The sequence below is a fragment of the Numenius arquata genome, chromosome 12, assembly GCF_964106895.1.
Source record: "Numenius arquata chromosome 12, bNumArq3.hap1.1, whole genome shotgun sequence".
NCBI lineage: Eukaryota > Metazoa > Chordata > Aves > Charadriiformes > Scolopacidae > Numenius > Numenius arquata.
In genome coordinates, this window is record NC_133587.1 from 10287751 (window position 1) to 10301256 (window position 13506).

A 13506-nucleotide genomic window follows, 5' to 3' on the forward strand; every position below is an offset into this window, starting at 1 on the left:
TCGTTTCCGCAGTCTCCAGATCACAGATAATTCCACGTACCTTGGGATCTTCTGTCTCGGAAATGCGGGACCTTTGAACCCGAGCCTGGCAAATTTGCGGGAGAGCAGAGCGGCGCTGGAGCTCTGAAAATGAGCAGTCGTTTATGTATCAAACTCGGCAGCATCCGCTTTCTCTCCGTTTTAACGGCAGCCGAGCCCCGTTGCTTGTCGTGTAACGTTCATGCGCTGGTTGGACTGGAGCTGGACCCATATGCCTAGGCTCGTTTGGTGCGTTTTGGGTTAGAAATGGGGAAATTCCATTGGGAGCTCGGCTCCTCCTCTCAGGGAAACCCTCTGAGAGGGTACGAATCGGGTGAGGCTACTGAAAGGCGAGGGCACCTCGCTGCTGAACCCTCTGGGTTTGGGGACAATTCTTTGAGCCTGAGCTATTATTATTATTATTATTATTATTAATTACCTGCCGTTTTTAGGTGGGCCTTCAGTTGGGAAGGAGGGGAGACTGACCCTGCTGCTCCTTACCTGGGCCAGTCAACTCCAAAGCTTCACCGAGCGGTGGCAGCGCCTTCCCGGCTGCAGCGTCCCCTCAGGCAGGAGCCAACGCACGGCTCTTCGGTGCTTGCCCCCAGGGCCAGGGAGCTCTGCTGTGCTTCCCTCGCCTGGCCAGCTGTGGATCTCACGGGAAAGCGGCTACATCCCAAGGTTTTGGTTCTGTGAACGGGCGGCGGTGGCTGCGGCGGGGGCCCGGTTTCGCCGGCAGGTTTTGGGGGAAGCCCGGGGATGGGGGGGTTTGGCCGTGAGGGGCGGCTGCCCCCGGGTGGCCACACGAGAGAACCGCACGGAAAAACCAGGACGGGAAACCGGTGAAACAGCGCGATTCGGAACGTGTTCTCCCATCCCCGACGACGACGTGTCTTTTTGCAATTATTTTGTTTGCGTTTTTTTGGTTATTTGACAAAACCGCGATATTGTGGTTTCGCATCTGAACTATTCAAAGCAGGGCAAGGCCCAAGTGCGATTTTTGTCAGTTGTTTTCAGAAATGGTTCAGCTCCAGGTTCTGGGTTAACAGAACGGGAGTTTGAGGACGGAGACACGAGGGGACGGTCTCCTTTGGCGCGTGTCATCTCAACGGGTTTTTTTGGTTGTTAAGAGCTCTAGTTACTTTGCGTTGTGCTCCACAACTTGCTAGAGGTGCAGCCCTGAGCAGGTGGGTGGGGAGGTCCTAAGGATAAGGTTAAGGTCAGGGGAAGAAAGAGTATTTAGTTTGTCCTTCGCCTGCCGTGGCCGCAGGAGGAGGTGTGTGGTGTGGGTCGGTCCCTGCACAGCTCAGTCGGGCTCCGGCACAAGGAGGGTGCTGTGTGGGGTGGCCGGTCCCACCGTGCAGGTTCAGAGGGTGGCTGTACGGCCACTGCCACCGGGTACGTCACCGGGCAGGGACAGGCACCCCAGCCCGACCCGGGGCACAGCACAGGCAGGACCGAGATCTGACGTGCTGAGCAAGCGCCAATCTTAGGAAAAGGATCTTTGTTGTGGTGGCGAGTCTTCCTGTAAGTGTGCTGTTGCTTCTTTTGTCACTTCTCATTTTAAGCGTTCAGAAAGGTCCCTGTTGTCGGGATAAAAGGCCTTCCCAGCTGAATATTGCTCTTTGCTCGTTTTTCAAGAGCGTAAGTAGCTAAAACTCAAGAAAAGGTAAAGAATCTCCAGGTTTTGTTCTACTCACATTTTACATATTGAAATAAATGGTATGGGTTTTATAAAATTTTGTCTGTTAAAAATAATAATCTACCATCTTCTTACTTAGAATCCTGGCGTGAGAGAAAACCTGATGGTGAAAAGTGGAAGAGAAGGGATACTGTGAATTATGAGGAGCCATTTTTGCACAGTACCTTGTAAGTCTGTTGAATATTATTAGACACGAAGCTCTGGTCACACTGAAGCCAACGCAAACTTCAGGGATAAACCCTCACGCTTGGCATGACACGATTTGGGGGGCGGATCGTTACCACTTAGAGTATTAGCATTTTAAGTCCCAGACTTTTCAGAAACAAAATACATTTGTCTGGGGCCCAAGCGGTGGCAGAGGCTCAGACTAACAACGAAGCGTTCACCCCGGCTGCCGGGTGAGACTCTGCTTCCTTTACAAATGATTACAAACCCTGTAAAGCTCATGGCACGAACACAAAATTATCGGAATGTTAGCAATCAGTAACCGGTAGTTTTAAAAAGCTGATTTCTTTTAGTTTGCAGCATTGCATTCATATTAGTTATCTGTAAGGAAACGTCAGAGCAAAGTCTACTCTTTGATGAAATGTGATGACCGTCACGTGGGTGTGCACGTGGTGTTGGGGTCTTTTGTTTGGAGAAGTGTTTTGGTCCCTGAAGTGTTAGAAAGGAGCTGTGAAAGCAGCTCCCGCACCCTCACCCTTACGGTCCCTTCAACCCGTATGAGCTCACCAGAGCTATCTTTCGTGTCCCTTTTCTACTTCAGATTCAAATTGTCTTTATCAGGGGTTCAGACACGTACCGACACGCGGAACATTTGATGGCGGAGCAGCTTTTGGTATCAGCTGTACATCTGAGTAACGGTACTAACGTGACTTGCTTGGTGTGTTCACCGCAGACTGAGCTTTTCTGGACCTTATTTGGGAACCTCGTCATAGTCGTACTCCAGTCGGGTTAGTGATGGGGCCACACGATTTTATGCTGCAACAATGTTGAAATGCATAAAAGCACTGGTGGAAGAGCGTGTGTGTGTGTGTGAACATGTGCCACACTGACTGGAAGGAACTGGTACACTGGTCTGACAAGGGACTGTCTGATGCTGGTGTACACCACCCTCATCAGCTGTGCTGCCTGTGGGTGAGTGAAAAGCCTGAGCTGGGGGGAATCACTTACAGCGATGGGACCTGGAGCACAAGCAGGCACCAACAGAGAAGAGGCCCAAAGCTCTGCCAAGAACTTTGGAGATGGAAGCAAGAGAGCTTGAGAATCTGTAAATACATTCAGAAAGCAAAATCTTCTAAGAAGCTTTAGGAGAAAAAAAAAATCAGTACTCAGATAATTGACTCAAATAAGGCAGGTGTTAAATTTGGAATTTCAAGGAAGAGCAATTAGCTGATTGACAGGGTGTTAAAAGCTGAAGTTGTGCTTTCTTAGGAGTCTGCCATCCCTGGCATTTGTTCCTTTTTCAAAGGTTTTATTTACAGGTGTGCTTACCTTGCAAGCATCAGTCAAGTCTCCGTTGAGTTTGATTTCCTTGACTGGTGGTAAAACTTCCTATTTGTGACGGTCTTACAGATGGAGAACCTTGAGGGAGAAATTCTGCCAGACTTGCGTCTCAGCAGGCCCCGAGACAAGCAACACCTCTGCTAGAAAAATCATGTCTTATTTTGTTTTGCGTTGTGCTCAGCCCGGAGAGCAGCTCCTTGCAAATGCCTCCAGAGCGTGTACTCTACAGGATGCTTTGTTCGCGCCTGCTGTTGACAAGTCCAGCCAGCCTGTTTTACAGCTGCTGCCTTTTGAGCCAAAGGCTGAGATCGGATTATTTTGAGCTCAGATTTTCTGTTTCAGTCCAGCAGAACATCCCCTCTCAGGTCCAGCAATGAATCCGTTCCCCGAGGCGAATCTTTTTAGGGTACTTAGGAGTATCACTCAGGCTTGTATAGCACTTGTGTGGCACTTGTAACGTGCGTAACCCTCGCTTGACTGATCTTGCTTCACACACGATAGATAAGGGGATTACATTATGAGCTGCATCTCTCTCTCTAACACCTTGTTCCAGTGAGGCTTTGATCTCTCCGAGGTTATTTGGCACCACAGCAAGCAAGAATGAGCAATTTTGAAAGTGAAGTAGAGATTCATCCAGGCCCAGAGAATTGAAATATTCTGACAGCAAGAATTAACAGGCCAGCTCAGCAGAAATCCTAAAGCTGAAGCTTACTTGTAGATGCATTTATTTACATAAAAATAAATATCCACAACTGCAGTATTTGCTTGTCCTTTATCTTCTTTTGCAGGACAAGTTAGATTTGCCGAGCGCCCACGTCCTCTAAGTGGACACAGTCGCTGTCTTTGCCCCACGGAGAGCCAGAAGAGCTGCAGACTCCACTTGGCACCCGAGGGGCTCCGTTCAGAGTCCTCCTGGCCTAACCCCGCCTTGAAATGGGGAGCACGTATCCTACATACACCTCTAGATCCAAGAGCGGCTGGAGAAGAGAAGGCAGGTAATCTAGTCCCCCAAAATGTAAACATGTTTTTATTTAATGCCTTTCACTCATCACAAGGTACTTTTCTCCCACCCCCAGCCCCCAAAACCAAGATGGCAGCATAAGGCACCGTGTAGACACATGCACAGTCCACATACCATCTATGCAAGATTTAAAAACACAGCTATAGTTCTTACCAACAGTACCATGTGTCCTTATAATTCATGTACACAATATGATCTTCCCCAGAGGGCGTTCTGGAGAAATGAACTATTAATTTAGAATGGTAAGGCTTCCCCACCCACCCACCCACCCCAAAAAGCCAGATTAAAAACACAGGTACAGAGCTTAATACCAGAGTAATGAGATTAGTTCATAAATTAAAAAAATTAAAAACAAAACAAAACAAAAAAAACCCAAACAAAAAAAATCAACAGTTTCACTCTTATTTTCAGAAGGTCCCATGGGATGTGAAGTACTGTGCAGAGACTCCTTACTGTGTCCTCCTCCCCTTTCAAAAGCAAGAAAACTGACAGATAGACCCAAGGCTTCTAGTGTTGGTCGTTGATGGCAAAAAGGCAGTTACAGTTCCATGCGTCCGGCTTAACCAAATAACTGCAGCATCCCCAGTGAGTTATCTGAAGGCTTTTCCTCTGTCCAAAGGAAGAAGGACTTGATACAATGTTCTTTGGCTGCAAGTTCTTAAGGGCTTCCACTGAAAGGGTTCTCCTTCAAAAAAAAGAAAAACTGCAGTTGCTGTGGGATTTTTTTTTTTTACTAAGAAAATGCTGAGGAATAGGTGGAACCGATGTAAGAGTTTGAGTGAAGCCCTCACAGTGCTAAGATGTTGGGATCTGCTACAAATATTCAAGTTCCAAGGCGTGCCGAAGAGCTTCCAGGTCAGCGTGACAAGAGATTCTCCAGAATGGCATGTTGTGCTAGAGTGAAACCAAAAGAGGGTATATTTTTTTTGTTTTTGTTTAATACTGAGATCAAAACAACTTTCTTAGTTTGCACCCTCAGGAACAGAGCTTTGTACTTGGGCCACCAGGGTGTCCCGGTGTCACAGGCAAGGAGGCTCATCTCAGAGAGGAAGGGAGGGAGTGGGAAGTGTCTATTTGCTGGTGTGTTCCTCCGGTGCAGAGAGGAAGACGGATCCTCCACAATTTAGGAGTGTCCTGCCTCAGAGATGATGGAGGATGTGGGCTGGCTTTCTGAAAGCACCAGCTACTAAACTTTACTCTCCTACATTTTTTTTTCCCCCATGGATTAAATGCTTTTAGAATTGTAGTATTTCTAGAAACAATTTTAGGTGAAAGCTGTTGTCAGTGCTTCACAGACAAGTAAATAATACATATCATAAAAGGAAGTTATTAAAATTTATAAAATTGTAAACAAAAAATAAAATACCACACAGAGTCAAGGTGCTTTCTAACAATTCCCCTTCCAAGTTAACTGAACAGTAGGTCATACTGCATTTCCTGTAAAATGACAGCCTGTCCTCCAAAACCCTTTCTTAATTCCTGTTTTTGAGAGACTATCTTACACTCTTCTTCTGCCTCCGTGTTTTTCAGTTTGTATTTAGTGAGATAAATCTGAAGTTCTGTATACAAATGCCCAGCTTCTAACCAGCCAGGTCTAACCAGCATCTGGAAAAAATCTGGAAAGGTCAACTACCTGTGGCCCACTACACTATAACTTCTTTAAAATCTCTTGAAAATTGTGCACATACTCTAGGAAAAGAAGACTTTTATCTGTAAGAGGACGAAGTATCAGCTTTTTAAAGTGCTGTGAAACAAGTGCAGTTCGATCACGCAAGGAACCTGAGCTGGGAACTGATGTGGTAAGGTACAAACAGTTCTCTGAAGCCACCATGGTAGTAACATAGTTCTGTGATCATTAGCAGTAGCTACGATCCAAGTGGTGCCTCGCAAAGAGATAACCTCAAAATAATCCTAACTTGCTTTTAGATGTTAAATACAACTTTTCTTGGTATGTTCTGGTGAGCCTAGGTTTGGGCTGGATTTGTTTCTTCTCCAGAACAGTTAAAGCAGTTTTACTTTAAATCAAAGACACAGCTCATTTCTGCACGTAGATTTTATAACAACATTTGGGACTGTGATATTCTTAGCTTCCTCCCAAAACACCAGCCTCTGTACAATGGTATGTATGCAGTAACAAATGTATAGAAAGCCTTCACTGAGAGAGCTCACTCCCCTTCCAGCAGGGGAATAAAATTTCTGAGTATTTTCTCACTGTAAATAATTCAACTGTAAACATTCTGCTTCCATGCAAATAACTTAGATAAAGCTCTAGGGAATATACACTTCCTAAACAGATGATTCCGATGGAGATCTTCCTTTTCCAAGTGTACTTACCTGTGTAAAAAAAACTCCAGTGGTTCCAGATGTTTATTTTACAGAGTGTCTATTTACACTCCTCTAATGTTTAAATACAACTCCAGCTCCCTCCTGGTATGCTGCCTATCAGCAAACAAATGTTTCCTTCAAGCTATTTATCAGTGTGTGCAGAGACTGCAAGCAAACACAGACATCTGAAGCGACTGGAATCCATTGCTCTGCAATTTCACTTTAAGGGGAAAAGTTATTTCCTTCTCCCTCCCCCTTCCCTAGTTGTTATTAAACCCCTTCCATTAAATTATCTATTTTTTCTTTCTTAAATGAGAAGAAAACTTGGCCTCCCAGCCACTCCTGTTGTTCAGCATTTACAGATTTATCACTCATCAGACAGGTGAAGAAAAATGACCCACTAAAATGGAGATATTATCAGTGCTGTCGGCAAAACAGTGAAAGGCTCTCTGCCCCCCTTCCCCCCCTCATTTTTTGTGTGTATAAAGCTCAGGTGTGTAGAAGCCTTGACTAATGATTGTCATCAATCAAAGGAGGTGACAGCCCAGCAAAGAATGTGTTCTCCTAATGGGAGAGCTGCTTAGGCCAGGAGACACAAGCAAGAGGGCTCTTGAAATCCTGCCTATAGGAGATCGTTGAACCTTCCCACTTCTTCATAGAGCCCAAGAGCCCTCGCAGCCTTTGATGGAGTCATGTTCACTGACCCACTGCCTTTGAAGTAATGCACTGGGCTGTCAAAAGCAGCAGGCTGTTATCACTTCATTCCCAGTCATGCATTTTGGACTCTTCTCTGACAACTCCTTAACCCTTCATGAACAAGAGAACCAGCTGCAGATTTAGGTAGTTTTCCAAGGTGGGGGCAGACGCTGTTGCTTCCATTGGCCACGGGAAATACACTATAAAAAAGAGGGTTTCTGCTGCTTTGAAGATGACCTGAGATACGATTCTGGGGATAGAACATGTGCCCATCACCTTATTTCCTCGGATCCCTTTGTTCCTGGATTTGTGCACCCAATGAACCCAAATTTACTTGGAAAGTCTTTGCGGGGTCTTCATTCAGAATATGTCAGGTCCTCCAGCACAAGGGTCAGCTGTATAGCTGAGCTCCTGTGATGGAATATTTTGTATATCACCTGAGCTACAAGAGTCATCTGTGTGCCCTTTCAAAATTAACTAGTTTGCCGAAGATGGGAGTAAAGCCAAATAAATGGACATTCCAGGCAGGTTTCTGTTCTAAAGATTTGGAAATTAAAACTTCCGCTGCTCAGTTCTCATGTTGTACAGTTTATTTCATGTACCTGACTGCTCTCCTTCAGGTCTTTGGTTGTTGCTCTCTATGTTTGTACCACTCCTGGCTTCTCTAATTCACTGATACTCCTTGTATATGGCAGAAGGATTCCTTGCTGGATCTCTAAATCTTCCCTCTGCCCCGGTAAGTGTAAGATGAATGTGGGCTTTGGTCTTCTCAAATTTTGTTTTTATCTCTTCCAAGCTCTGGGGTTGCAGCTTCTCTCTTCTCACAGTCTACCCAAACAAGGTTCAACTGGTCCCTAAAACTCCCATTCTCATTTCCCAGTGAGCGGGCTGTGGCTACTAATGACTGGAGGACTCGACTGGATGCACAGGTCAGTCCATTTAATTCTAACGCTACTTATGTCAGTGGGTCACATCTCTGCACTGAGCCTGAAACAGCACCAAGGGCTTGTTACTCCTGATCATACTGCTTTTGCTGTTTCTGTTCTACTTTGTATTCAGTTCCCCTCCCCAGTATCATTTTGCTTGTGAAATTAATCACATTGATCCGTAAATCATTAATAAAGGTGGCAACTCAGTATTAGTCCCTTCGTATTCACTCTAATGACGTTACACCCTATGATCTCAATGAGTCGTAAATATAAATACATGCATGCATATATGCATATTCTAATACGTAATTCACAATTAATTCCAATAATTTGGAATTTGCAAAAGCAACATGTGTAGATCAGAAATTCACCCTGCTTGCTCATCTGAGATCACACACTGGAGTTTTCCTTTTCGTGTGTTTAAAGCCATCTTTATTAAGCGAGAATGATTCCTGGAACGCGTGACACAGCGACTACCTGAAAAATTACACTACCTGCCAGTGTGGGGGGATTTACAGTAGGAAATTTCTCACAAGGTTTTTGAGTATTTTGCATATTAAGAAATGAGACCAATTGTAAACTGTTTCAAATAGACAGAGCTTCATTAAATGCTTAAGTAAAGAAAGGGTCATTTAAAATAAAACTTCAAAGAATCCAGCATGGCATCCACAAACTGTACCTTTTTTGCTCCCTGTTCCTCTTCAACACCATCTCCTATTACAATGTACACGGCTTTCCTTCCAAACCTTTGCATTATCCTTTCGAAACAGCTCTCTTTCCCTAAGCGACAGAAAAGAAGACACGTTTCTTTATCTGGATACATAAGGCAGGTGGGGCTGACATTCAGGTACTGGAACTGGAGCTGGGACCTAATTACTTAATTGAACTTGCTGCTACATTCCTTGTTTTCTTTTGAAATTAGAACCTAACTGAATCTTCATCTGTGATGGATTCTCTCCATCTCGTGTTGGCTACTAGCATCTTCTGTATCAGCTAAGGAATGCCAAATGCTGCCAGTTTTCCGTAAGCTTTGTGACTCTGATGCACTGCTCAGACCGGCAGTTGGTAGACTGATGCGACACTCTTGGTATTCATTTTTGAGAGCCCTCTTCTGTTTGTTCCAGTTGCAGTAAAAATAAGAAAATGCAAACCTCAGAGGTTCAAGCACTTAAACCAGAAAGGACAGAACACAAAAAAATACCTCAAGCCAACCCTACCAGTATTTATTACTCACACAGCTTCATAAAGCTCATTCAACACACTTGACCCCTCTGCAAGAATAAGAGGATCCAAACAGTGTTTCTGTATGTAGCAGGTCCAACCAGACTTGCTCCTAGTTGGATACAGCTGAACATCCCACAGGCAGCAGATGCTCCACAGGGTGGGTAGTTTTCAGGTTCACTCCACCATGGAGACACTTTGGAAAACTTTATTTTTTTAAATCTTTTTTTCCAGTCTGTACTATCTCAGCTGTGGGCAGTCAGGATGTGAATTACAGATGTGTAAACATGGAGCTAAAAATAAAGCTCTTTGCGATCAGGTTGAATTGGATGTGCCTGACTTAGGGATAAAACTACAGTCTATCTTCGGTGAGGCCTAAGTTAGTTTGTTCTTACCTGTTTTTGTTGCGCTGTAAATGTTTTCAATGGGGAAGACAGTGCCCAGTCCATAGAGAAGCACTTTAGCAAGAGCTGGTATAAGCTGAGTTGTGGTGACCAACACATTCACACAGTTAGGCCTAGAAAACAGAATCAGTAGAAGCGGCAATCTGTGTTTCTCTCTTTTACTCTAGACTGAAAGATGGCAGGAAGCAAACTTTTCTTGCCACTGGAAGTTCTCAAGCCATTGGGAGATTATGCAGCTAGAGGCAGATAATGTAAGTATCGGTAATGTCTTTTTATCAGCTTAGTACAATAAAAGAAACCATAAAACAAACTGCAGTGATGCAGCCTTACTGCACACGTGCCAGGATCTGTTTTGCGGGAATTTAAACACCATGTAGTAATGTCTGTGCTGGGCTCTTTTAGTGAACATGTTCAGGGATAAAAGGGTGCTTTTCTCCCTTTCCTAGTCTTTTGTAAATCTGCTCACATGAAAAGTGTGCCACAGATGAGGTAGCCAAGGAGAAGCAAGAAAAAGGGACTGTTTTTTCTTTTACTCAGTTCATCATCTCAAGCTTACCCCAGCCCTTGATAATACAAGTCTGGCAAACATGTGCAGACTGGCCTCCCACAGGTTTGGCCAGCAAAGTCCTATAAATGTGTCTCGATTTGTTTAGAGAGGGAAAAAAGGGAAGCAAAGGAGATCCTGGATCAAGCCTGTAGGCAATTCTTCAAGCTGTTCTTACCGGGAATGTATCAAATTCAGCGCCTTCAGAGCATGTGTGAGCCAGAGATCAGTCAGCGCTTCAAGTTCTGCTCTTAACTGCAGCCAGGTTTCCCTCTTAGGAGCTCCTATTAAACCTGTAATCAGGGAAAGCATCTTTGCAGAAGCACAGAAAGGCAGTTACATGGTTTTGTACGTAGAATGCCAAAGGGCTCCTGTCTGTGTTCTGAACCCCGTCTCTCCCACTGCCCTCCTCTTGGTGCTGGTGCAGGCTGCTTCCCTTTGCCCACTGCCAACTCCAAGGCTCTGCCTTGAGGTTCACGAGGCCTGAACTGCAGCCCACTCCTACGGTACCGCAGCTCAACTCCCTTCTTTTCCAGTGGAATGGTAACCCGCACGCTGCGGGACCTCATTAAAACACTTTTCTCAGAGTTCTTGGAGGTAGCATAAGGCTTGCATGGGAAGTGAACAAGATGATGAAACAGCTGTTGTGTCGAGCGGGTAGTGGCCTGAGCTGAGAGGCAGCTGAAGCCAGGATGGTTTTGTTTCTCCTGTAAAGCTATGCACATTTCCAGTACATGCAGGTAGGCTATTCCTCCAACTGAAAAAAACAAAAAGTGGCAATATTCTGAGTTTTGCTTCTTTCTAGTCAGAGACCTGGCACTGATCTTCTAAAAGACAAGCAGAGCAGCCTATTGGAAGAACTGTCTGGAATTAGCTGAGATGAAGGAACCCAGGACATCCTGCTACCTGGCGGTATTGTTTTGTGGGAGTTAAAACCAAGTAGTAAGGATACAAGAATGCCTTCAGACAGAGATCAGCCATATGTTCTGTAGGAAAAAAGAGGCTGTTTGAACTGTTTGTCTCTTACTATGCATTTTGGAAAACTGGAGAAGGTTGCTTTCCTGACAAATAAATTATAAAATAAAGCCCCCCTCTCAGACCCGAGTCCTCCTCTGACCACTAAACCAGGTATTTTAGCCTATCTCCTGCAAATCCTGTACAGAACCTTATTTAAGGATGACTGCTGAAACACTTGCTCAGCTCAGTGTGAAGTATTCTTATCACAGTGCTCTCTACTCCTCCTCCACAGATGTCTCCAGCGGGGTCAGAAGTATTTGGGAAGATGAAAGGCAAGCTTGTTGCCTGGCCACAGACACTTACCCCCTACATTGTTTTTGTAGGTGTTGTACATCTCTTTCACCCGACGGTAGCGGAATGCTAATTTCCTCATCCAGTCGACTCCCCCATGAACGCCTGAGCCCAGACACAGATTTGCACTGGCAGTTGAACTGTGAAAGCCATCTGCGGAGAAGTTATATGTGCTGGGAAAGGAAGGAGGGAAGGGGAGAGGTCAGTATAATTACAGTCTATACAGTGCCAGCAAGGAGTGGGAAGAACTGAAAAGAAATGTGGAGACAAGTGGCAGCAGAGATGTACACAGGACACACTGTACAGACTGGAGTTCATCTCTAGCTCAGTTACAAGCACAGATTTAAAAAATGTTCTTACTGTAAAAACCATGCAGGTTACTTATCACTCCCTGAGTTCTCTAGGTTTCTGAGGTTCTCTAGACAACAGCTAATGGTCCTCAGGTCACTGAAACTCCTCACCTGTCTCTCATCCAGGCTGATAAGGTAACTGCAGAAATATTCAAATCCTATAGGAGAACATTCTGGTGTTACCTTTCCAACTGCCTGGCGATATTGCTGAACAGGCTCGGAACACATAATAGATTGAGAAAAAAATTTAAGAAATTAACTAAAGGAGCCTTAACTGCCTGCAACATGTACAGGTTTGTTTGGTATTTTTTTTTAAACTGTGATAATATTTCAAAGCAAATCTAGAGTAAGTGCACTGATTGAGATAAAAACCCAAATTAATGTTTTAATCAATGTCCAAAAAGGTGCCCAGACTCACCTGCTTACAGGCCACTGGAGCCAAAGGACCTAAATATACATATGCCATTTCAGTGCATTGCGAAGCACAAACTAGCATTTCAGTTAGAGTAAAAAATCTTTCAAGTGTTCTCTGCAGAAGGAAAAGTCTCTCCCCTAAAATACTTCATTGTTTTCTGTGCTGTTTCTGCACCAATTTCTCATAATAACCAGGAATAAAACCACAAATTATAAAGCTTTATAAGAGCTCTGCACATTTCATTCTTGTGCCAATTACCATGACTCTGCAGGCAACACTTTGGGAAAGGTAGATGTAATTGTACAGAAGTAGTTTTAATGTACACGATGATCTACCTTACACAGATAATAATAATGTTTGGTGCCATTTTGGTACAAGTTTCTACCAGTAACAAGGCTCTGGCATGGCAAGGTCCACAATCCTCACTACTAAGCCCATTCATTACAGATTGAGCAGTGGGAAACCTTTCAATCTGGTTTTGAAGCGTTTTGGCCACACCTGTGCCAACTGGCTGGTCAGATCATATCAGAAATTAGTGTAGTCTGATGGGAGTCCAACCTAATTTTAGATATATCTCCCAGAATGGTTGAAAGTACGGTATAGTCAGGGCTTGACAGTAGGCACAGTCATATTAATGTGAGAAAGGGGACTCCATGCTTCTGTGTGCTTAACAAAAGCAGACAGCATGGAGCCAGGGAGGGGAGAGGGCACATGGCTGAGAATGTTATTTTACATCACTGACCAGCCCCCTGCTATTTTCAAACAGCTGGGGACTACCTGATCTGCAGTTTCCAGCCTGGAGATCCCGTACCTGAGATCTTGACCATTATCATCTGATGATACATCATCTATGTGGATCTGGTCACAGTCCTGAGAAGTGTATGAAAAAAAATACAGCAGTAAGTAAATGCTTTGAAAAATTTTTTGAAAGAACGTAATGAAAAATTACTTTAAGGATAATATTAAGGAGATAAAATCTTACATATTGCTAGTATTGTCTGGCATAGTCTAGCCAGTTAATTGTTATGAACAAGTACTTGCACAAAATCTGAATACACAGTGTGTGT

The 13506-nt window shown here is 44.4% G+C and overlaps 1 protein-coding gene across 2 annotated transcripts in view; it reads right to left on the reverse strand.

Moving 5' to 3' along the window:
• Nucleotides 1–5060: 5060 nt before the first annotated feature.
• EYA2 (EYA transcriptional coactivator and phosphatase 2) overlaps nt 5061–13506 on the reverse strand; it is a 95275-nt gene continuing 86829 nt past the window's right edge. For both annotated transcript variants that reach the window (XM_074156892.1, XM_074156893.1), the window contains 6 exons: nt 13251–13309; nt 11687–11847; nt 10545–10659; nt 9814–9935; nt 8877–8977; nt 5061–5141 (listed from right to left, as the gene is read on the reverse strand). In XM_074156892.1, coding sequence (XP_074012993.1) covers nt 5061–5141; nt 8877–8977; nt 9814–9935; nt 10545–10659; nt 11687–11847; nt 13251–13309 — 639 coding nt within the window. The remainder of the gene's footprint in view (nt 5142–8876; nt 8978–9813; nt 9936–10544; nt 10660–11686; nt 11848–13250; nt 13310–13506) is intronic.